The sequence below is a fragment of the Protopterus annectens genome, chromosome 6.part0, assembly GCF_019279795.1.
Source record: "Protopterus annectens isolate FY-2018-M chromosome 6.part0, PAN1.0, whole genome shotgun sequence".
In the NCBI taxonomy this organism is placed as follows: Eukaryota; Metazoa; Chordata; order Ceratodontiformes; family Protopteridae; genus Protopterus; species Protopterus annectens.
Genome location: NC_056737.1, coordinates 1,775,294,432 through 1,775,318,379, shown reverse-complemented (window position 1 = coordinate 1,775,318,379; position 23,948 = coordinate 1,775,294,432). Strand labels below are relative to the sequence as shown.

At 40.8% G+C, this 23,948-nt stretch overlaps 1 protein-coding gene across 1 annotated transcript in view; it reads right to left on the bottom strand.

Annotated features, from left to right (window-relative positions):
* Positions 1–23,948, bottom strand: part of LOC122804931 (natural resistance-associated macrophage protein 1-like) — a 757,143-nt gene that overhangs the window by 646,999 nt on the left and 86,196 nt on the right. Inside the window, exon 2 of the mRNA XM_044075149.1 lies at positions 265–389. Coding sequence (XP_043931084.1) covers positions 265–389 — 125 coding nt within the window. The remainder of the gene's footprint in view (positions 1–264; positions 390–23,948) is intronic.

Sequence of the window (23,948 nt, the reverse complement as noted above, 5' to 3'; positions counted from 1 at the left end):
CTGTATGCATGCTATAGGTTCATGCGTAAGTGCCAGGCCTAGGCTAACTGTCCTTTTGGGCCATTTTAAGCACAGACAATTTAACTCAATGTGAGAATCAGTCCCTGTACCTAGTGTCTGCAAGGTAAACACCTTAACCATTATGCTAAGCTGATACAGGCTGAATACAGTGTGTAACAGTTAATAAACGTATGCATTATTGCATCATTTTAACACTTAATAGTCACCTAGAAGGCAGAACCATTTGGAAAAAGAAAACCTTACTGTTGCTACTTCTGGAATTTGAATCCTTTCTGTCAGATGCGCTTGTTGTGCGTTTATATCATTTGGGTGTATCAGTCTGTCATGTTCATTTCCTTCTGGATTCTGTACATTACCAACACCACGACCTAAAAGAAAAGTGTCACATTTTAAATCACATACAGATATAATTCTCCACAACTTCCAACACAAGGTAACTTTTTACATGGCAGATAAACTATATTTTCTCATATGGCACTCCTGCTTATGTTACAAAGGTGACACAACAGCACTTTGCAAAAGTAACAGCATGGTGCTGAACCAGCCCACTCACCCAGTTATTAAATCTTTAAATAAAATAAAATAAAATTCAGACAAATAGAATGGCCTGCTGCTTCTTCTTTAAGGGTCATACCATGGTCTTAACCAACAGAGTTTTTTAGAATTAGCTCTGCCTCGTCGCTAAACTCTGTACATTTGCTATGGATTTTTTTCTCAAACATTAGTTACACAATAGTTTTGCTTCCATTATGTACTGAGTAATTTTCAGTGCTTACATTACCAATAAATCATATACTCTGTGAGTGTCCTTAGTTGGATGAATTCACCAAACTCTCCATGATAATAGTAAAACACAGTCAGATATCAATAATGGGAGTTATTCATTCATACCTTTTTCACTTTTAAACAATATAACTTTATTCTTTAGGAGAAATGAGATACTCTAAGTGCCTCCATTTTGATTTTTGCATAATTTACTGCTCTCTGCACTTGTTTTTTGTCGTTTTTTAATTTATCTGCATTTATTTAAACTGTATTTGCCTTAGTATTGCTACACACTCAAGTGTGCTAGCTTGTACTGCATTTAAAGTGTTTTTGCTACTGTTCTAACTGCTTTTCTGCAAAAAAAAAAAAGTTCTAAGCTTATTTCCTGCCTTTCCTGTAACTAGTCTAGTCCAGATACAGATTTGCTGTATCCAGGACTGTTTTGTAAGTTTCTGAGCCTCCAGACCTTTCTGTGTTGGAAGGAAGCCTTTTAGCTTATCAGTGGGAGTGGTAAGCACTAGGTAGCCTATCTACCACAAGAGGAGTGGTTTCTGGTCCAGAAATTGTAGTTTATTGGCCGTTTGGGCATTTTTTTTCATCCCTTTCAACTTTCTGGTTTAAAAGCCCATGTTTGCATTGGTTTGTGCACTGCGCAGCGGCACTCAGCTGAGGTAAACTATTACAGGTGACAGAAAATCTGCTCTTCAATTTTCACCTTAGAACATGCTTGTTCTTTTACTTCTTGCACTTCAATTAGCGTAATTGCCTAGCATTTCAACAGGCTTGTGTAGCATCTATTGTACCACACTTAGGTGCTATCAGCATTAGCTGTTCCTACGCAGTAACAGCACCAGTACTTATTAGTTATGACCAACTCTCCCGGTAAGATTGTAGGGTTTCTCCTGCTAATCTGGTGCACTTGGGCATTCTGAGACACTGTGGCAACTGTCTAATGTACACAGACAACCCCATCCTTTTACCTCCCAACACTCATACCTGTGAGAGATGCATTTATATCACCAAATTGGAAGCAGTGCAAGCTTCAGCCAAGACTGGACTAGCTGGTCAAGAGGAGAAGGTCAACACCTGCAACTCACTACATAGAACACACAGCCCTCCAAAACACCAACCATCACAACTCACAAATAGAAACACAAACCATAAACCCACCTTCACATTGGCTCTCAAACATTTACCCAAACAAGAGATCCTCGAGACAGAAATGCACTCGACCACCACAACACAACACCAACCCCAGAACACATAGCTCACCAGCACAGTGTGCCCCTCAATCCAAGCCATTAAGGCAAAACACTTTGCCCAGTGTACTAATCATAGGAGACTCAATTGTGTGGCACACTGATGTCCCACTCACTAGGTTGAAAAAGGAGAAGGCAACAGTCAGTTGTCTATCAGGTCCCAGGATCCGTCACATAGCACATGCACTCAGGTCACTCCACAACAAGTACAAATATAACTCAGTTATTGTCCATGTGGGTGTGAATGACCTGAGACATACCTCCCTGGACTACATGAAAAGAGATGTGATGGAACTCTCGGATTATGTGGCCCAGGCAGGTATGACCCAAACCCTGAGCAGTATTCTACCGTCACCCAGAATTATACCACAGTACGAGCAGAAAATGATTGACTTCAACAATTGGCTAAGTTTCTGGTGTCATTCTAAGGGGATCCAGTATCTGTCTGCCTGGGATGACATGATTGACAGACCTCGATGTTTTGCCAGAGATGGCCTGCATCTGTCACCCTTGGGATTCAGGGTACTGGTTAAGGCTCTTGCCACCCCTGTCGTAGCTTTTTTAGGCAGTGTTCCAAAGACCAAAATTCCACTGTAACAGCTACAAACAAATGCAATCTGAGGGTCATGCTGCTCAATGCTAGAAGTCTAAATCTCAAGATGCACTCACTCAAAGCTGTCCTCAAAATGGAGAATGTCAACATCTGTGCTGTAACAGAGACCTGGTTTAAAGAGGCAGAAAGCACCCCTGTGCTCCCAGGTTGCAACTCATTCCATACCTTTCTGCCCCAGAATACGTCTAGAAGTTCCAAAGATGATGGTGTCTCCATATTCTTAAAGGATATGAACACCTCTAGACTGGTAGCCCAGCATAATGCATCTGAGATACTTCAGGTACAACTAACACTGGGTAAGACAGTGATACAAGTCATAACTTGCTACAGAACCCCAAACATGTCCCTAGACTCTCAATCCAACTTCCTAAGCAGACTGGAATCTATCAAGATCCAACCAATACTCTCATACTGGGTGACTTCAACTACCCTTCCATCAACTGGGAAAACTATTCAAGTACCAATGTACAGGCCCAATGCTTTCTGGAATTTATCATTTCCAATCCCCTGGATCAGCTCATTATGACCCCCACTAGAGGAAGCAACATCCTTGACCTGGTTATCACCAACATGGGAGACCATTACTCCACACCTATAGTCAATTCCTCCCTGGCTAAATCGGACCACAAACTGATCACCATGGAAATCTCCATTTCACCTGCATCCCCTGCTAAGGTGATCACCCTGAAAAACTTCTCTAAAGCCGACTTTGGGCTCCTAAAAACAGAGGTGGCTAACCTCTTGGCACCCATGCCGATGGAAAATAGCGGCATGACTGCCAAATCATACACCAATGAACTGTATGAGCATGAACACGGACCTTGCCATACCAAACAGAACTAAGACACTCTCCTTTAAAAAAGGAAGCCAATCTGGTGGTCCCCAGTCATCAATAAACTCTATAACAGAAGGAAAAAAACTGTTGTAGAAAAAAAATGAAGTCACAAGACTGGAAAACCTCCCTTATCAGTCTCAACAAAAAGCTGAGTTCTCTTATCAAATCCTCTAAAGCCAGTTATGAGGAAGAATTGCAGCTGACACCAAAAACAACCACAAAGCCTTCTATAGCTGTATCAAAAACCTCAAAGGCAATACCTAGATTTGCTCTGAGTTATTGCAGAATGGCATCTCCTATACTGAACCAACAGATTCAGTGCCAACTTTACCCCTCTCCCCCCCGAGGGCCCTATCACAATACCAGAAGAAACCCTGGTGCCCACCATTTCTGTGGCACAGGTAAAAGCTGCATTGTTCAAAGCCAAGAATACAGTGTCCATAGGACCTGATAATACCCCTGTCTGTGTCCTACATGAGCTACAAAATGAACTGACACTACATCTGTGTGCCCTGTTCATTCACAACCTTACCTCAGGCTATGTCCCTAATGAATGGCACACTGCTACAGTCATCCCACTCCATAAAGGGGGAGCAACTATAGACCCTGGGAACTATCGCCCCTTTAGTCTGATGAGTCTTGTATGCAAAGCTATGGAGCATATCATCATGGACCTGCTTAACAAAGATAAAGGCAATCTCCAAACTCTTGACCCCACACAGTTTGGCTTTGTCAAGGGGAGATCCTGCTTGCTGAACCTGGTTGACTTCTTCGAGGCAGTGACCACGACTGTGGATGAGGGTAAGGCAGTGCATACAGCCTACCTCGACCTGGCCAAGGCCTTTGATACTATTCCACACTCAGGTATCGTTCATAAACTCACCAAACTAGGCATCAATCCTTACATCTCTAGGTGGGTTGCAAATTGGCTCACAGAGAGGACCCACAGAGTGAAAGTTGCAGATTCCAAGTCAGACTGTTGACCAGTCATGAGTGGAGTCCAACAGGACTCGGTCCTGGGCCCTCTCACATTTGGCATCTACTTCTCAGAAGTCCAAACCAACACAGAAGGACTCTGACTGACCAAGTTTGCTGATGAATGCAAGCTAGGAGTCATTATCAACTCCCCAAGTGATGCAGACATCCTACAAAAGGGCCACTCTGCAAACAAAGACTGGTGTCAGAATCATGGCCTGAAGCTTAACGCCAAAAAATGCGTTATCATCTCCTTTGGAAAAAACTCAGTTCCCATGAATTGCCACGTTGATGGGAGCTTACTGAACACTGAAGGGGCCATAAGAGATCTGGGCACCCAGATCTACAGCCACCTCACCTTCGACCACCACATTGCCACTGTGGTCAGAAAGTCCTTCTACATGGCACATCTTATAACCAAAGGTTTCGCATCCAGGAAGAAAGAGGTCATCATCCCTCTTTACTCATCCCTCATTAGACCACTCATCGAATATAACACCCTGTTTGGCATGCACCTTACCAGACACCTACAACAGCTGAAGAGGTCACAAAAGTACCTCACAGAAAGGATCCTAGGCCTTAAACACATGTTCTGCATGGACAGACTCAAGAAACTTCAGCTGTTCTCAGTCTCTTATCGTCTACTTAAAGGTGATTTCTGCTTGACTTACAAAGCCATGTCTGACCCAGCCCTACCTGTAATTCTACACCTAAAGAAATCCCAATCCCCCCTTGCCACCCGCTCCAGAGATCACAACCTCATTACCACAATTAACAGAACATGCTGGAGGGACAGGTTCATCTCCCAAAGACTGCCCATACTCTGGAATAAGCTTCCCATTCATGTCAAGCAGAACATCTCGCTGGCCCTCTTCAAGAGAAATCTTGATGAGTGGATGGGTAACAGAAAGTTCATTCCAGGGATCATTCCAGTTGCCCTACTGGATAGGGGCACTGTGAACTAATATTAGGTAGCACGGTGCCTGGGCAGTTTTTTTGGGCTAGGCTTCTAAAGGTTCCAGGGCCATTAGCCTAGTGTACACCTATGAACCTATGAACCTTTCTTTTCTAATTACTTCCATCGTGTTGTTATTCCAACAATGTCTTTTCTCTTTAACAACTGACTTCGCCGTATGCTTTACATTTTGGGTGAATTTCAGCTGGATGGAATACTTTGTTTCATGGGTTACTTGTTTATTACCACCTGTGACAAGACATTTATTACAAAAATGGCTTCAGAGTAATTGTTGCTTATGTCTTCAGCTGTTGTTTCTCTCTCCCCTGAACATTTCATAATTCTTAGTAGTTTTTCTTTTGAAAGACTGATGCTGCAATAGTCTTTTCAAGTATTACTTGTTAAGACCTCAACAATGAATCTAATAGGAATTGTGTACATGGGTTCACTAAAGGTCACAGTGCCTTGACAGCCATCCTATCCCTCACCAGACAAATTTGTAGCAGCATGGTACAGTTATCCTCTTCAATGACATAAGTAAAGCTTTGACACCATGTCGAATACCACCCCTTGTTAATAAGCCTATGTGACATGGCCTGGACATGTTCTCTGTCACTTGGTTTTCTAGGTGCCTGAATGGAATCACTTGTAAGATCTTAGTTACAGCAGTCCTCAAGGTTCCCCAAGTTTTTATTTTTGGCCCTTTAGTGTTCTCCATATTCCTAAACACTGATCTATTTGACATCTTCTGCAAGAACATTTGTTAAGCTGATGGCGTGATTCTCATTCGGTCCAAACCTGCCACCTCAACCATCAGCACCAAACTCTAAAACAATTTGACTTACCCTGGCAACTGGATTTCAACCAAACTCACTCTCAATATTTTCAAGACAAAGGCCATGCCATACCTGTGATAGGAGGCAAATGGCTTCCAGATCCTAGGAGGTCTCTACCCACTCAGGCACTTGCTTTGAAACTGTCACTCATCCCTTGCTGTCTTTCTATCTGTATTTAGAGTATGTAATGTAGAATTTCCAGTGTGGTTAGTGGCTGCTATATGGTCTCCTCAGTCCTTATACAAGCAAGCTGACCATATCTCAGCAGGAACATTGCAATGCAGATCTTTCAATGCAGTCTTTTTCTTGGAGCACATTTCAGCACAAATATGATTAGGCTGTAGTCTGTACTCAGAAACATTTTAGCAAAATCTGTTATTTTTCTAAGATATTCTTATTATAGCAAACATTATTGGATTTCCCCTCACAAAAGCTAAATGCCTGCTGCCATTACATCACACAAAGTCACTTTCTACTTCTCTGGTCTTATAAATAAGCTCCACCTTGGGAGATTTTTTTTTCTATCTGCCAAAAAGACCTTTACTTCATATTCTCTTAGATGCTCCCTAGTCTCTAATCAGGCAAATTCTTTCAGTGTTTCCATTCCCCACCATTTCCTCATGTCCATTTGTAGAACCTTCACGTACTTAACCTGGCATGCTATACCCCCTTCACATTCACTGCCTCCTGTCGTACTTTAACCTTCCTAACCTGGCATGACATACCCCTCTCACACTGCTTCCTGCAGAACTTTCACCTACCTAACCTGGCATGACATACCCCTCTCACATTGACTGCCTCCTGCAGAACTTTCACCTACCTAACCTGGTAAGCCATAACCCCCTTTACATTTAATGCCTTCTGTAGAATCTTCACCTCCTAACCTGGCAGGCTGCACTCCCTTCACATTCACTACCTTCTGTAGAACCTTCACCTCCCTACCTAACCTGGTTTGCCATACCTCCTTCTCATTCTTTGCCCTCTCTAGAACCTCCACCAACATAACCTGGCATGGTATATTCCCCTCACATTGACTGCCTTCTGTAGAAGTATCACCTACCTAACCTGGCATGCTATAACCCCTCACATTGACTGGCTTCTGTAGAATCTTTACCTACCTAACCTGGAATGCCATAACCCCTCTCATTCACTGCCTTCTGTAGAACCTTCACCTACCTACCTAACCTGGCTTGCCATACCTCTTTCTCATCCATTGTCTTCTGTAAAGCCTCCACCAACCTAACATGACATGGTATACCCCGTCACATAGACTGCCTTCTGTAGAACTATCACCTACCTAACCTGGTATGCTATACCCCCTCACACTGACTGGCTTATGTAGAACCCTCACCTACCTAACATGACATGCTATCCCCTTTTAAATTCACTGCCTTTTAACATTCCCCGCATTTTAATTTTGTCTTTGGGAGCATCTCACATGCCTATAGAGCTGCAGTAAGCCTTTCTACATTAGTTAAATCCTCCTTTGTTGTCAACTGCTTCCTATATTCTTCAACTTTTTTCCACATCTCTTTCTCTTTATTTGCATCTTGATTCTCCATCTTAGACCCTTTCTTCTTCTACTTTGAACCCTTCCTATCCTGCCTGACTTAATATAGCGATTGTTTCTCCCTCAGTATCCTAACCTCTCAGGCCACTCAGTTTCTTTGTACTGCAATTAGTCTTCCTTCTGTGACTCTCCCCTTTCTCCTTTGACTCTCACTACAACTCATCTGTTTTCTGTTTTGTAGTACTGTCTTTTCTATACCATCTGGATTTTTCTTTTGATGATTGCCTTTTCATTATGGTCTTAAGTCCACTGTCCACATGAACAAAAATTAAAATAGCAGAGTTGTTCTTATGGCAGGCTGCACAGTACTGCAGCAAAAGCCTTAACTACCTCTCAAGGTTAACTGTAGCAGGCAGCTATATATGCTCCAGCTTGTAGAACCACAGCCAAGGACTGGATATGGTTTCTGATAGCCACATCTTGACACTATCAGTTAATTCAGAAAGAGTTGGATTAAATAACCACAACTTCTATGTAGATTTCTTGGAGCAAGTCCAAATTCTAACCGTCAAAGGAATATAGAGACTGTTCCTCCTGCAGATGGTTAGACAGCTCTGTTCCTCAGTCCAAATAGGACAAGATATTTCAGTCCCATCATGAACTTCAGAGACATCATCAAACACACAGTGAATGTCGTACTGCAAATGACCAACCTCCAGGAGTCATAACCTTGCTGCCATGTGTGCATGGTTGGTACCGCTGGACATGTCAGATGACTTTTGGCACTTTACCATATGAAATCCTCACAAAAGCATCCTTCAGTTCATTTTGGGTGGTTTTAAATTCGAGGTAAAGGGATTCAATTTTACCTGTCCTGGGTTTCCAGAGCGTTTATTAAAGTATTTTATATATTGGCAGAGAAATATTTAGAGAAATGACTTCCTATGATTCCATACTTGGTTGACTGAATACTGATTCCCTTCTTGCAAATGCCCCTTGCTTGGGTCTTTCCATAGCTACAGGACATAGAGAAACTATAAATAGTGATCAGTGCTGTGTTGTTCCAGCTCAGAGCCATGCCTTCATTCAGAAGTAACTCTTAATTTTGTTTATTTTTGCCAAGAGAAAAAGTTTAGTAAGTTATATCCTTAACATATGAGATAAGAATGCAGTGGTGGATGAAACAAAAGCTTATGCAACTTTTGTAATTCATTATGGCTGCCATTTCCACCCTTAGGATCATATGATCATAAGATCATAGGAGGTTACTTGGTTAATGGCCCCAGGGCCCCTACAAGCCTAGCCAAGTTCAACCAGTGTCCACAAGGGTGCCTGGTTCAAGCAGACACTAAAATCAGCACCTATTGCCCCTGACAAGAGAGATGCAAGTGGAACCCTGGGGTGAATTTCCAGTTACCCATCCAATCATCCAGATTACGGTTAAATAAGGCCAACAAGGGGCTTTGTTTAATATGAATAGGAAGCTTGTTACAAAGGTGGGGCAATCTCTGTGAGGCAAATCTGTCACTCCAGCAAGTTCTGTTGATGTCACATACCAGGTTAGTGTCCTGTGTGCCATTTGATTTGTGAATGTGCAGCATTTCCATTAAAGCTGGGTCAGAGATTGCTCTATATGCAAGGCACAGGTTTCTTCTGAGCAGTCTGTATGACACAGAGTAAAGTGACAATGATTTTAGTCTGTCCACATCAGACAGATCTTGAATACCCTGAATTTTCTTTGTAAGGAATGTTTGTGGTCTCTCCAATTGCTGCAGATGTTTAGAAAGAAACATATCAAAGGGAGCATTGTACTCTATTATTGAACAGATGAAGGAAGAGTAAAGGGGGGTTTGAACCTCTTTTTTTCTGTAGACAATGTCCTTACTTATGAGATGAGCAGTATAAAATGCCCTTCTTACCACTGTGGAGACATGGTGATTGAAGTTAAGGTTGCTGTTGACCTGTTTGCTAATATCTCTCACCACTGACTGTATGCTTAGGGTATTGCCATTGGTGTGATAGTTTGCAGGAACATTACCCTTGCTGAAACGGATGATAATGCATTTTTTGCATTAAGTTTAAGACCATGACTTTGGCACCAATCATTAGTCTGTGTAAGACCTTCTTGCAAGATATTGACATCGCTAGGGGTTTCAGTGATTGCTCCCAGTTTGCAGTCATCAGCAAACTTTGTCAACCATACTCCTTTAGTTTAAGTCTGTACTTCAGAGAAGTAGATTCCAAACAGTAGTGGTCCCAGAACCGATATCTGTAGAATACCACTGGTTACAGGTCTGCTAGAGGAGCTGGAGTCCTTATTTTGACTGTATGAGTTCTATCAGTGAGCCAGTGTGCAACACGCAACAGTATATGGGTTGATACCCAGCTGGATGAGTTTATCAATGATGCCTGAGTGTGGGATTGTGTCAAAGGCATTAGTTATGTCTAGGTAGGCCATATGCACAGATTTGCCTTTGTCTTGGGCTTTGGTGAGTGTCTCGAAGAAGTCCACCAAGTTTAGCAGGCATGATATCCCCTTGACAAAGTCAAACTGGGTGGAGTCTATCGGTTGGGGATTTCCTGTATCTTTGTTAATAAGGTCTGTGATGATTGTGAAGTGGCATTACAACAGTTGTGAGCCATACTTCAGGAACAGAAATTAGTGGCTAAGTTTAAGCTGACTAGCTGGATGAGCAGGTCCGCTAGGGAATATTTTGTACTGTTTATCAGGCAACTGAGTATATTATCAAACCCAATGGATGACATATTTTTTTATAGAGGACTTTTAGCAAGTATTATTTGGTTATAAAAGGGTTTTGAGATTCTGTGGGATATGTGGGCTTTGTATAGTTGTTTCAGGGGTGAAATTTGCACTGAATTTGTTTGCTAGTATGTTGGCTATCTCTACTGTATCTGAGTAGGTAGTGCCTTTTGTATAAGTTCTGAGAAATGTTTGGTGGTATTTTATAGTTTGCCAACAAAGTAAATGCTGCTCAACACAGTAGAGGTTCCAATATATAATATATAATATATATGTCATTGCAACACTCACACACATGTTTTCTCAAAAAATACTTCACCTGACGAATTACTAACCATATAAATCCACTCTCTCATTTAAATACATTTAATCATGTGACACTTACTTAAAGATAAATACCATTAATGCAATAAATAATTTCTAAATGAAAAGTACAGACGTTTATTATGTAACTGATATAACAACATAATAAAACACTGATGTTCAATGCTTAAGACCTCTTTCTTCTAACATTAGTTTTAAAGGAACAGTATTATTTAAACCAAGAGAATGAATTGCATCTAATTCTAGAATTCTGCCACTCACGTCTTGCAAAATGAGACCTAAGTACCATCTACCAATCTCTAAACTATTTTTCCTTGCTAACTTAGTATGTTTTGGTGACATTATCCCCAGTCCTGGACCTCTCACCTACTGCCCTTCAAATAGTTACTCTTGACATTCTTAACCTCTCTCCAGCTGTCCTACAGATCCTACTACTACTCCCCCCTGGTTCTTCCTCTGGCCATACTAATCTCTCACCACCTAAAAACCTCTCTATACTCTCTCTTAATATGCAAAGCATATCCAGTAAAGTTAACCATCTTCATTCCCTGATCACTCAGTATACCCCCTGATATTCTTACTGTCTCCGAAACTTGTCTTCATCCACACATCTCTGACTCAGAACTTCTTCCTCCAGGCTATAATATTTTCCAACTTGATCTTCCCACTGAAAAAAAGGAGGTAGTATAGCCATTCTCTACTCCGACCAACTCTCACTCTATCCTCTTCCCATACCCCCTCCTAACTTTTATCCTGCATAAATTCTTATAGTTAATTGTAAAGTCAATAAGCACAAAAATCTCACTGTTGCTGCTATCTATATCCCCCCTGGAAATAACATTCCTATTCTGAAGCACTTTCTCTCCTGGATGTCTGTTGACATCACCTATGAGATTATAATATTAGGTGATGTTAATATTGACTGGTCTATGATAACCTTATCTTCTCCCAGTAGTTGCATTAACCTCTATGGCTTCTCTCAGCTCATCTCTGCTCCCACTCGCTATAATAAACACACTAACACTGGCACAATTCTTGATTGGATTCTCACTTCCAACCCAAATCTCTATCATAATCCCTGTACTCTCCCAGATTCACTTAGTGACCATCTCCCCACCCTTGTCCATAGATACTTCCCTCAGCTCAATAGAGTCCACCATGTTAAAGACTGTCGCAAACTCTCCAACTTCAATCCTGTCACCTTCAACATACTTTCTTCTTTCAACTGGTCTTTCTTATACAACCTTCCTCTTGATGAGACTGTCTCCAAATTCAATGAAATCTTCCTTAATACTCTAGACTTCTTGGCCCCTATCAGAAAAATTAGACTAAAACCAACCTTCTCACCTTGGCTAACACAACCCACTCATAACCTCATGCTGCAGAGACAAAGCTTGGAAAATCTGGAAAAAATGGTCTACCAACCCATCTTCAAACATATAGGGAACTTAGGAACCAAACCAAAAAGCACATTGACTATGATAAAAAACAATACAATTATAAACCATTAAATAATCCTCACTCCAACCCCAGATTATTTTGGAACAGTATTAATAAGCTTTTTTATCCAGGTAAGTCTACTACACCTATTCCCTGCCCAAATAGCTCAGACCTTGACACTTCTACTCTTTTAAATACCTTCTTCATTGAATCTGTGAATAATCTCACTAAACATAATGTTACAAATCCTTCTTCCACTGATCCCACCCCTACTTCTCCCACTGACCCCTTCTCACTGAAACCTGACTCCACTACATATATCCGTTCTCTTCTCTCTAAACTAAAACCTTGCTTACCATCGGCCGACAAGCTACCCCCTACATTCCTTAAAATTGCTGTCGACACCATTACCTACCCTGTCTCCATACTTATCAACCAATCCATCCTTGAAAATATTGTGCCCATAATTTGAATGAAATTCTATGTTATTCCTCTTCACAAAGGGGGACACACGACAGACCCCTCCAACTATCACCCAATTGCCATCTTATCATCCCTTTCCAAAATTATGGAAAAATGCATACTTAAACAAATACTTGCTACAAGAAAATCTCCTATCTCCTACTCAACATGGTTTTTGGCCCTATCATAGCACAGCTGCAGTTCTTATTACTTTCACATAGACCATAGCCAAAGCTTGTGATGAAAACAACCTAGTTTCTAGTCTCTTCCTCAATTTATCCAAAGCTTTTGACACGTCTCACAATCTGCTTCTAGCTAAACTTAAAAACCTTAACCTATTACATTCTACCATACTCTGGTTTACTAGCTATCTGACTGATAGCCATCTATCAGCTTCCTCTCCTTTCCTTTCAGTACATACTGGTGTCCCCAAGGCTCTAATCTTGGTCCTCTACTCTTTAACATCTTTACAAATAACCTTCTAACTGCCTACCCCCATTCCTCTCTCATCCAGTATGTGGATGATTCCACTATAATATCTTGTTCTGACAATCTTCCCCACTTACTATCCATTACCCAAGACTCACGTCTGTCTGTTGAAACATGGCTAACCAACAATGGACTCTTACTTTACCCTAAGAAAACAAAACTTCTTTTTCTCCTTACTTCTCTACAACATTGCAAAAACTCCTTCTCTATCACTTCTCTACAATACAACTATCTCTGTCGAATCCCACACCAAACTCCTTGGCGTTATCAACAGCCAACTTAAGTTTGACATGCACATTCTTCAGTCAATCAAAAAACTCACCAAAAGTTAGGCCTGTTATATAGGAATAAAAAATATCTTACTAAAGACACAAAACGCTCGCTAGCCCAAGCTTATCTATTACCTGCTCTCTTTTATGCCGCACCTATCCTCACCAATCTAAAAACCAACCTCATGGTCAAACTTGAATACACATACAATAAAATAGCTAGATTTGCTGCAAATCTTCCTTACCGCTCTCTCCACTGCACTGCTATAGAAAATCTTCATTGACCAGAAGCTCATAAGTAACTTCTACTTCCACAACTCTACCTCACATCCTCTATTCTATCAAATCCATCCTGCTGCCCTGCTACCTCTACCCTAATCTCTCCCTACACCCCAAAACATTGCTTTCAGAGTGCCAACCATCATCTCCTAGAAGTATATAAGCCCAAGAAACAAACTGGAAAACTGCTGTATAGTTACTCAGTGGCTAACTCCTGGAATAAACTTCTTCCTGACATAAGAGCTACTACAACCAATTACTCTTTCAAAAAAAGCTAAAATATTACATGCTCATATCTACTACCCCTCCTCTCTCTTTATCTCCCTTATATCTGCTAATACTATGTTAGGGCAACCATACCCCAATATATTTTTCTTCCTTCACATAAACTATCTTAATATAAAAAAAACTGCATGATGGCTAATGTTAAATCTTTGCATATGTTAATCCTGTTAATTTTGTTAATCTGACAACTACACCACAACTCTCTATGATTTTTACACCTCTTGCTAGTGTTTATTTAAATGTTTGTTCAAAATATAGATTCCATAGGGGTACTTTATTGTTAGTGTTTTGCTACATGCTGTATTTGTATATGATTTGTTTGTACTCTATGTTTTTGGAGATTTTCTCCTCAGGTCTCTGCTGAAAAAGGGTTCCTTGCCCAGTCAGACTAACCCAGTTAACAAATGTCAAATAAATAATAAAACAATAAATAAATGGAATCCATTTCCATTCAACAACCTTTATATGGTTTAGTATCTCTCCATCTCTCCTCTCTTAATTTAGGCAATGTTTATTCCAAAACTCAAAACTACAAACGTAAAACTATTGTTCTTGTCTGTTCATGTAAAGTTCATAGGTAGGTACTAGGCTATTGGCCCTAGGACCTATATAAGCCTAGCCAAAAAGTACTCTGGCTTTCTCCACCCAAGGAAATTATTTTCCTGTGCAACTGTCGAGCAGAGCCACAGAAGTGATCCCTGGGGTGAATTTCCTATCTCCCATCCAATCATCAAGATTTTTCGTGAAGAGTGCTAATGAGGAGCTTTGTTTGATATAGATAGGTAGTTTGTTCCAGAGTATGGGAAGTCTCTGGGACAGGAATCTACCCCTCCAGTATGTTCTGTTTATTGTGGTGATAAGGTTTAGGTTCCTAGAGCATGTAGCTCATAGGGATTGGGATTTCATTAAGTGGAGCATGTCTAAAAGCTCTGGGTTTGACATAGCTTTGTGTGTTAGGCAGAGTTCGCCTCTGAGTAGGTGATATGCGACAGAGTAAAGCTGCAGTTTTTTGAGACGGTCTGCGTAGGGCATCTGTTTGAGGCCAGTAATCCTCTTTGTGAGGTATTTCTGCGGCCTTTCCAGTTGTTGTAGATGTCTTATGAGGTACATACCAAAAGGGGCATTGCACTCTATAATGGGTCTAATGAGTGACGAGTAGAGGGGAACAATGACCTTTTTTTTCCTGGGTGAGAAACCTTTTGTGATGAGGTGTGCCATGTAGAAGGATTTCCTGACTACTGTGGCAATGTGATTATCAAAGGAGAGACTACTGTCCACCTGTGTCCCAAGGTCTCTCATCACACTGTCAGTGTTAAGTAGACTACCGCCTATGTGGTAGTTCATGGGTACAGAGTTTTTACCAAAAGGGATGACAATGCACTTTTTGGCATTGAGCTTGAGGCCATGGCTTTGACACCAGGCATCTGTCTCAGCGAGACCCTTTTGTAGGATGTCCATATCTTTTGGAGTTTTGATTATGGCTCCCAGTTTGCAGTCATCTGCAAACTTCATTAGCCAAAGACCTTCTGTGTTATTCTGTACTTCAGAGAAGTAGATACCAAATAGGAGAGGACCCAGGACTGAACCCTGTGGTACTCCACTTGTCACTGGTCTGAAGTTGGATTTGGAGTCTGCTACTTTCACAGTGTGGGTTCTGTCAGTGAGCCATTTAGCAACCCATCCTGTGACATAGGGATTTATACCTAGTTTAGTGAGTTTATCTATAATTCCAGAGTGGGGGATGGTGTCAAAAGCCTTGGTGAGATCTAGATAGGCTGTGTGAACCACCTTACCCTCATCTACAGCTTTGATGACTGTTTCAAAGAAGTCTATCAGGTTTAGGAGACATGATCTGCCTTTTACAAACCCAAACTGGGTGGGGTCCTGAGTTTGGAGATTACCAATGTCATTGTTTATAAGTTCCCTGATGGTACTTTCCATAGCCTGGCAGACCAGGCTCGTTAGGCTAATGGGGCGGTAGTTTCCAGGGTCTGTGGTGGCTCCCCCTTTGTGGAGTGGGATAACTGTCGCTGTGAGCCATTCAGTGGGCACATAGCCTGAGGTGAGGCTATGATTGAACATGGTAGTTAGGTGGGGTGCCAGTTTGTTCTGCAGTTCGTGTAGAACACAGCTTGGGATATTGTCAGGTCCCATGGATGCTGTGTTCTTGGCTTTGGATAGTGTGTTTTTTACCTGTGCAGCCATGATTACAGGAACTTTGCATTCTTCTGGTATAGAGATGGGCCCTTTAGGGGATGACAGGGGGGTAAAGTTAGCACTGAACCTATCTGCCAGGATGTTGGCAATATCACTTGGTTCTGTATATTTAATGCCATTGTGCTGTAACTCAGAGCAGATCTGAGTGTTGCCATTGAGATTCTTGACATAGCTATAGAATGCTTTGTGGCTGTCTTTAGAGTCAGTGGCGATTTTGTTTTCATAACTAGCTTTGGAGGATTTTATGAAGGATCTCAGCTTCTTACTGAGGCTGACCAGGGAGTTTCTCCAATCATGGGATTTTACTCTTTTTTGCAACAGTTTCTTTCTTCTGTTGTAGAGTTTGTTTATGGCAGGGGACCACCAGATTGCCTTCCTTTTTTTGGAGGATAGCATCTTGGTTCTGTTAGGGATTGCATGATCCATGCACTCATGTAAGTGCTTATAAAGTGCATCTGTGTAGGATTCAGCAGTCATACCTCTATTGTCCGTCAACATGGGTGTCGTGAAGTTTGCCATTTCTGTCTTAAGAAGCGTGAAGTTGGCTTTGGAGAAATTGTTTACTGTGGTTTCCCTAATGGGGGGTGGGGGAGGGATGTGAATGTCTAGGGTGATTAGCTTGTGGTCGGATCTGACCAACGAGGAATTGACCTCTGGTGTGTTGCCCATGTTGGTAGTAACCAGGTCTAGGATATTGCACCCCTGGCGGAGGCGTGGATAAGTTGATCCAAGGCATTGGAATTTATGAATTCCAGAAAACGTTGAGCACAAGAGTTTGTACATGAGTAGTTTTCCCAGTTAATGGTGGGGTAGTTTAAATCAGCCATTATTAGGGTGTTAGGTTGTACCCTAATATTTTCCAGTGTATCAAGAAATGAGGAGTGGGAATCCTGGGGCATGGTGGGGGATCTGTAGCAAGCTACAATTTGGATTGCGGTCTTGCCCAGAGTTAGTTGCACTTAGATAATCTCAGATGCATTATGCTGAGCAACTAGCCTGGAGGTGTGGATATACTTAATGAATATGGACATGCCTCTGCCTTTAGTGTTTCGGTCCAGGTTAGGTGGCCGAAAGGTGTTGTATGAATTATAGCCTGGTAATGCAGGGGTACTCTCTGGAGGCTTGAACCAGGTCTCTGTCACTGCACAGATGTCGATGTTCTCCATTTTAAGGAGTGCCTTGAGTGAGTGCATTTTGAGGTTTAGACTTCTAGAATTGAGTAGCAATACCCTCAGATTCTTCTTGCTTGTACCTGTTATGGTGGTGAATTTGTCATTTGAACCTTGCCTACAAAAGGCACTATAGGGGTGGCTAGAGACTTAGCCAGTATCCGGAATCCCAGGGGCGACAGGTGCAGGCCATCTCTGGCAAAGCCATTGTGGTTTGTCGATCATGTCATCCCAGGCAGACAGATACTGGATCCCCTTAGAATGACACCAGAAGCTTAGCCAAATGTTGAAGTCAATAATTTTGTCCTTGTGCTGTGGTATCATTCTGGGTGATGGCAGGATGGTACTCAGGGCTAGGGTCATACCTGCCTGGGCTACAAGATCAGACAGCTCCTCCATGTCCCTTTTCATGTAGTCCAGGGAGGTACGTCTCAGGTCATTCACATCAACATGGATAATGACAGAGCCATATTTGTACTTGTGGAGTCACCTGAGTGCATGTGTTATGTGGTGGATCCTGGCACCCGACAGGCAGCTGACAGTAACTTTCTCCTTGTTTAGCCTGGTGAGTGGAACATCAGTGTGCTTGACTATAGAGTCACCTATGACTAGAGTGTTGGGTACATTGTTATGCCTTATGGGCTGTGGTTGAGTGACACACTGAGTTTGTGGGCTATGTGTCATTTGGGTTGTGTTGTGTGGTGGAGGTTGTTTGTGTTTCTGCTTTGGAGGTGCCTGTTGCTTGGGCAGGTTTTCACTGAAAGCCTCCGTGAATGTAGGTATGTGTTTTGTGTTTCTATTTGTGTGTTTTGGTGGTGTAGGTTTTGAGGGACTATGTGCTGCGTGTGGTGTGATGCAAGTGTTTACCTTCTCCTCTTGACTGTCTAGTCCAGTCTTAGGTGAAGAGAGCTTTGCTTCCAGTTTGGCTATATAAGTGCATCTCTCACAGGTCATAGTGTTGGGTGGTAGGAGGAGAGGGTTGTCTGTGTACATGAGGCAATTGCTGCATTGTCCCAAGATGCCCAGATTCATCAGGTAGACAGGAGAAAACACCAGGAGCTGACCCTTATACATGCCTGGATAGGTGCTTATTTGTGAAGTACTAGAAACTGTTTTCCTCTAGACAGTGAGGAAAGTTGAGTGCTGTAGTAATTTGTAGCTTATTTAGTGCTTACAATGAGTTCTGAACAAGTGCTGTGCTCAAAGAAACAGATGAGTGCTAAAACTAAAAAGCTGGCTAGTTCTAAGAAATAAAATTAAGCTAGAAGGCTTCCCTCCAACACAGAAAGGCTTGGGGGCTTAGAAGCCCACAAATAGTCCTGGACACAGAAAATCTGTATCCAGACTAGACTACCCACAGGAAAGGAAGGAAACAAGGTTAGAATTTTTTTTATATCCTTTGTTAAGGTGGTGATTAGTTTAGCCAACATAAATAGTAGTCAGGCATCGCATATCACAAGATGTACTATATGCCTCAATTTACAGTCTGTATAATGTCTAAATGTATATCCCTCTTGTATCCATGGATGTATAAATGCTTTCTGTACATGTATATATTTACATTAAGTACAATCTCTGTTTTTTTGTAGCAAAGCTACCTTTTTAAAATTATTTTGTTCTTAAAGGAAAATTTTGCTCTATCTCCCAATATATTTTTATTTCATCGCTAGATGTCAAAATAATCAAATTCCTCCTAAAGATATCACACAGAATATTTGTAGCTTGTGAATAACTTATTTGGGAATCTGATTTGCTCCATCTTTATCACAGTTTGTTGGCCTTTTTTTCTGGATCCTTAACCATGGCTTTGTAATTTAACTAAAGACGGGTTTCCAATAATTTTTAGCTTCATAAGTTGCTTTGGTATTCTTGATGGAGTTTTTGTAAAATGTAGAAAGTACCAGAACTCATGCTCCTTGCCCCAGAAAGGCTAAGAAGGGTGTGCTTTCAAGTTTTGGGGTTCTTAAATAGGCTGAAGCTAGTATAAGAGAATTAATAAACTTTTTTTCCTTTTTGGCTACTTGCTCAGCATTTTGGGGTCATCTAGGGACCTCAGGGGTCTGCCTGCTACACCCTCAGAATTCAATACATGTGTAGTCCTGATAAAGGCAACTGTAGATTTTAAGAATAACACTTAGCCAGGGAAGTCAGCAGAAGAAATCCCTACAGTTGTGCATTGTGGGCTGTATTTCCTCAAGTCACCTGATATACTAGGCATGCATTTGTTACTCAAAGTATGGAGATGCTTGACTAGATGATTGCAGGAAAGATTTTAGTTCTGTTGCTATGTGTTTGTCCATGTTTGTGTGTGAGTGTCTGTGTTTGGGGGGAGGGTGCATGAGAATGTGTGTGTGTGCATGTGTGTATATATGTGTGTGCGCATGTGTGCGTGTGTGCGTGTGTGTGCGTGTGTGTGCGTGTGCGTGTGTGTGTCTGTGTTTGCCTGGCTGTCAATCCATGTACACATACAAGTGAGAGTGTTTGTGTACGTGTGTGTGTGTGTGTGTGTGTGTGTGTGTGTGTGTGTGTGTGTGTGTGTGTGTGTGTGTGTGTGTGTGTGTATGTGTCTGTGTAGGTGTGTGTGTGTGATGAAACAGCATAAAGGTATTACTTTCAGAGGCATGATCTGCCACCAAATTCACTTATCACCAAACTTTTGCTTAAAGGATGTCTGCCTAACTATCAAGGACTGAATTGTATTGAAGATACTTGTGGACAATATACAACCTGAGATGTTTCTGTTGCCATGCAGCCTGACTTCACATGCTTTAAATCTTAGTTGTAAATACAGGGGACTCTTTTGTTAGTATTGCATCTGCTCTACAGAACAGCATTTCCTTTGTGTACTGTCTTGCTACAAGTACCTTGTTTCTGCTCTGTAGTTTGCTAAAGATATATGTATGTACATATGCTAAGCATATATTTATTTGTGTTTTGTTAACAGGTTGGTATTACTGGGTTGAGGCCAATTCTCAGAATCAACCTGGGGAGAAAGCTACATTCTTATTGCAGAATAGCTAGATAAACAATTGAATATAACTTGTCAAATTGGAAATCTGGGGAACATGGGAGAAGCCTAGGCTAATGGGACATATTCTGGAAAATAAGATTTTCTTAGCTTATGCTACTCAGTGTAAGCAAATTAGAAATATGGCGATGGGACCTCAATGACCCCATCTCTGCAAATCTGGTCATAGGTTGGTGAGAAGAGAACTTTTTACAATGCTGAAACTAATATATTTATGCCATAGTTGGACTTATATCATTGTTATGTGGGTGATATTCTGTTTGCCTGGAAGGGTGATTTAAAGAATTTGCATCTATTTATTTAGTACATGAATGATGCAACTTCAGATTTTTCATCTGTACTATTTATTCTTCATGACAGAAGAAAAATGGTAACTTAATTACAAAAATATATAGAAAGCAAATGGGTTTTAATAAATTGTCGCGGTCAGAGTTCAACATACATGATATTGATAATATCACCTTGTTGCAGGTCATCAGAGTAAAGAAGGCATGATTGCATCCAGATTGGTTTCCTGATATGATAGAGGAGATGAAAATGACATTCCTTGAAAGAGGATAACATGAGGAAGTATTATATAACACTACTGAAAGAGTAAATCAAATGAATGTAGATGCATATTAAGGTGCAAAGGTAGAAGTGTAGTTCAAGGAGTCGGAAATAAGATTAGGTTTGTCGTACACTTTATAATAAGCAGAATATCATCAGACAGATTTTGTGTAAATGCTTTTGTGGAAAGCATTAACCTCTGATATCAAGCGAGGGGCTGTTGAAGGCCCTTTTCCATTTCTGACCTTTAAGATGGACAGAATCTATCCATGATGTGTAAACATAATCATAGGCTGGTGGATAGACACAAATTTACTAGTCCTTCTGAAAGCAATTATGCATGTGACCATTGTTAGGCTTGTACAATGTAAGTACAATGATTTTTCTGTGCCATCCCATGTACAATTGAAATCAGATAGTTTATTAATTGATAAACCGTGACATTGTTTGTCTAGTCATATATAAGTGCAGCTCATGTTATGTTGGAAGAAACACAATGTTTTGGGTACTAGAATACTGGTGATTCTTGAATATATTTGAATCAAACAACTCTAATGTCTTATGTAAATACATCAGTGCATCTGATTCAGTTTGTTCCTTTATGATTATTGGCATAGACAGAACTGCCCTAAGTTTGATGTGGCAGGGGGGATTTGGATAATTTCCTTAGTAGAAGGACCATTTTTTGGATTTGTTAAGTTATGAGCATTTAAGGAAGTGGGTTTAAGTAAATTTGTTGTGCTGAAACCTTTTTTAAGGAAGAGACAAATGAGACACGTTTTTTTTTTCCTCTTTTATTGCATTAAATGTTTAATACTTCCATATTTTATAATCTGTGGTACATTAGTTATTCAGAACCCTTTTATATGTATAGATTAAAAGATGGCTTATATGAGTATATGTCTAAGGTAGTGTGTACTCTAGTCTAATCTAATCATATACTGTGAAGTTCAGTAGTGTATTCTGATTTATTAATACTACATTTTATAGTACTGCTTAGTTTTTGTCAAAGTATTAATTTCCTGGCCTACCTCGAAAGTAGAGATGAGGGGAAGGGCAGGCTTAAGCCATGGTTCAGAAATTGTCCCAGTTTTTTGCTATACTGAGAGATTTGGCTGGCAAGGAATTCAGATTTATATTTAATGCTGCAGACATTAACATGGTCAGTATTAACACATAGAACATACAAAGCTAAAAGATGACAAGTAAAATGATGACGCGCTGAAGGTTGTAACAAGATAGGAAAGGATACGGATCATTTCTGTAACCTTGTATGAGAATAGCCTGAAGTGTGTTACGAAGATTTTCAAACACAAGAGGTTAGGAAGTTCATCTCTTGAAATAAGCACAGCAGAGTACGTTTTTGTCTGAGGAAATCAAATTATAAATACAGCCTACAGGTTGATAAGCAAAGAGATGAACAAGAAAAGCCTTGTAAATGTGGCCTACATACAGTTCAGAAAGGAATTATGTACCGTGCTTTACAGGATTGCTGATTTTGAAATCGTTGTATTGGGATGGGGCTGCATGTGGTGAGGTGGCTAGGAAACTAGTCGACTGACTCAAAGTAGAGCATAACAGCTAATAGGGTACCGTTTAGACAAAAAAGTGGTAATTGCTGTAATTCCACAGAGTTCACAGAGCCAGTGCTGAGCCTTTTCAGTGTGTTTGTTTTGGATATTACATTAAGGTTGGAAGGAGGATCCCTATCGCTAATTAAGATTCAACTGATTAAATGAGCCTGTGATTAAAAAAAATTATTAAAAACTCATATATATATCCATTGTAAGATGATGTTTTCCATTTAGCTATGTTCTTAATTTAATTAACTTTGGGAGTTGCTACATATTGGGAGTAAAGAACAATCCCCTTTGCAGTAACCCTGTTCAAACAATCTATTTTCCATTGAATTAGTCAAAAACAATGTCACTTATACACATTTATCTGGCAAATTTAATGACTGTTTTGGAAAAATAAATGATACTGCCACAAACAGTGCATGTGACTGGGGAAGTATAAATTTAAGGAGTAGCGTGGGTGGTACGAATCATGTGAAGTGTAAGCAGCCTCTGTGAGGACTTATGACTTCACTGTCCTAAAAGCGTATATGTAATTAACTTCCAAGCAGGTGTGACTTGGTGTCAGAAGAAAGGCTTTGTGGCTAACACTGTTAAGCTGCATTATTTGACTTGGTCTAATTCTTGCACTTATTGCAAAAATTATTAAGCTATTATCAATCAATCCACTAATCATATTAACCTGTCTGAATTTACACAGCTAATGCTCAGTACAACCAGAGTTGACAAACACTCAAAAAAAGAATCAGTACTGGATTGGATGCTCATTAACTCTAACCCTGACTCATATCTATCTGGTTGTCACCCAGACACCCTTAGCAACCACTCACTTACCTTCCTCTTTAAACAACAATCCCTCCTCCACAATATACCCAAGTTCAAACTTGTCCGTAACAAATCAAATTTTACCCCTGAAAAGTTCTCTACTCTCCTCCAGCAAGTAAACTGGTCCCCCTTAAGTACCTTCAACTAGACCAAGCAGTTTACTACTTTAATGACCAATTTCTGTCCTGCTTAAACTCACTAGCCTCACTAAGAAAAATACATTCAAAAGCAAACTACATATACTGGCTCTCACCAGAAGCTAGTATGCTACTCAAAGACAGGGACAAGGAATGGCAAACATTCCAACACACTAAAACCTCTGAATCCCTCCTAAAGTACAAGCAACTTTACAATTTAGTAAAGAAACAAATCAAGTATGATAAAAACAGTACTACAACTCTATCCAAAATAGGTACCGCAAACCCCCCCAAAATTCTGGGGTCCTATAAACCAACTTCTAAAACCCGGCCAGACTCCCATACCCTCCTCAAGCACAGCTAACTCT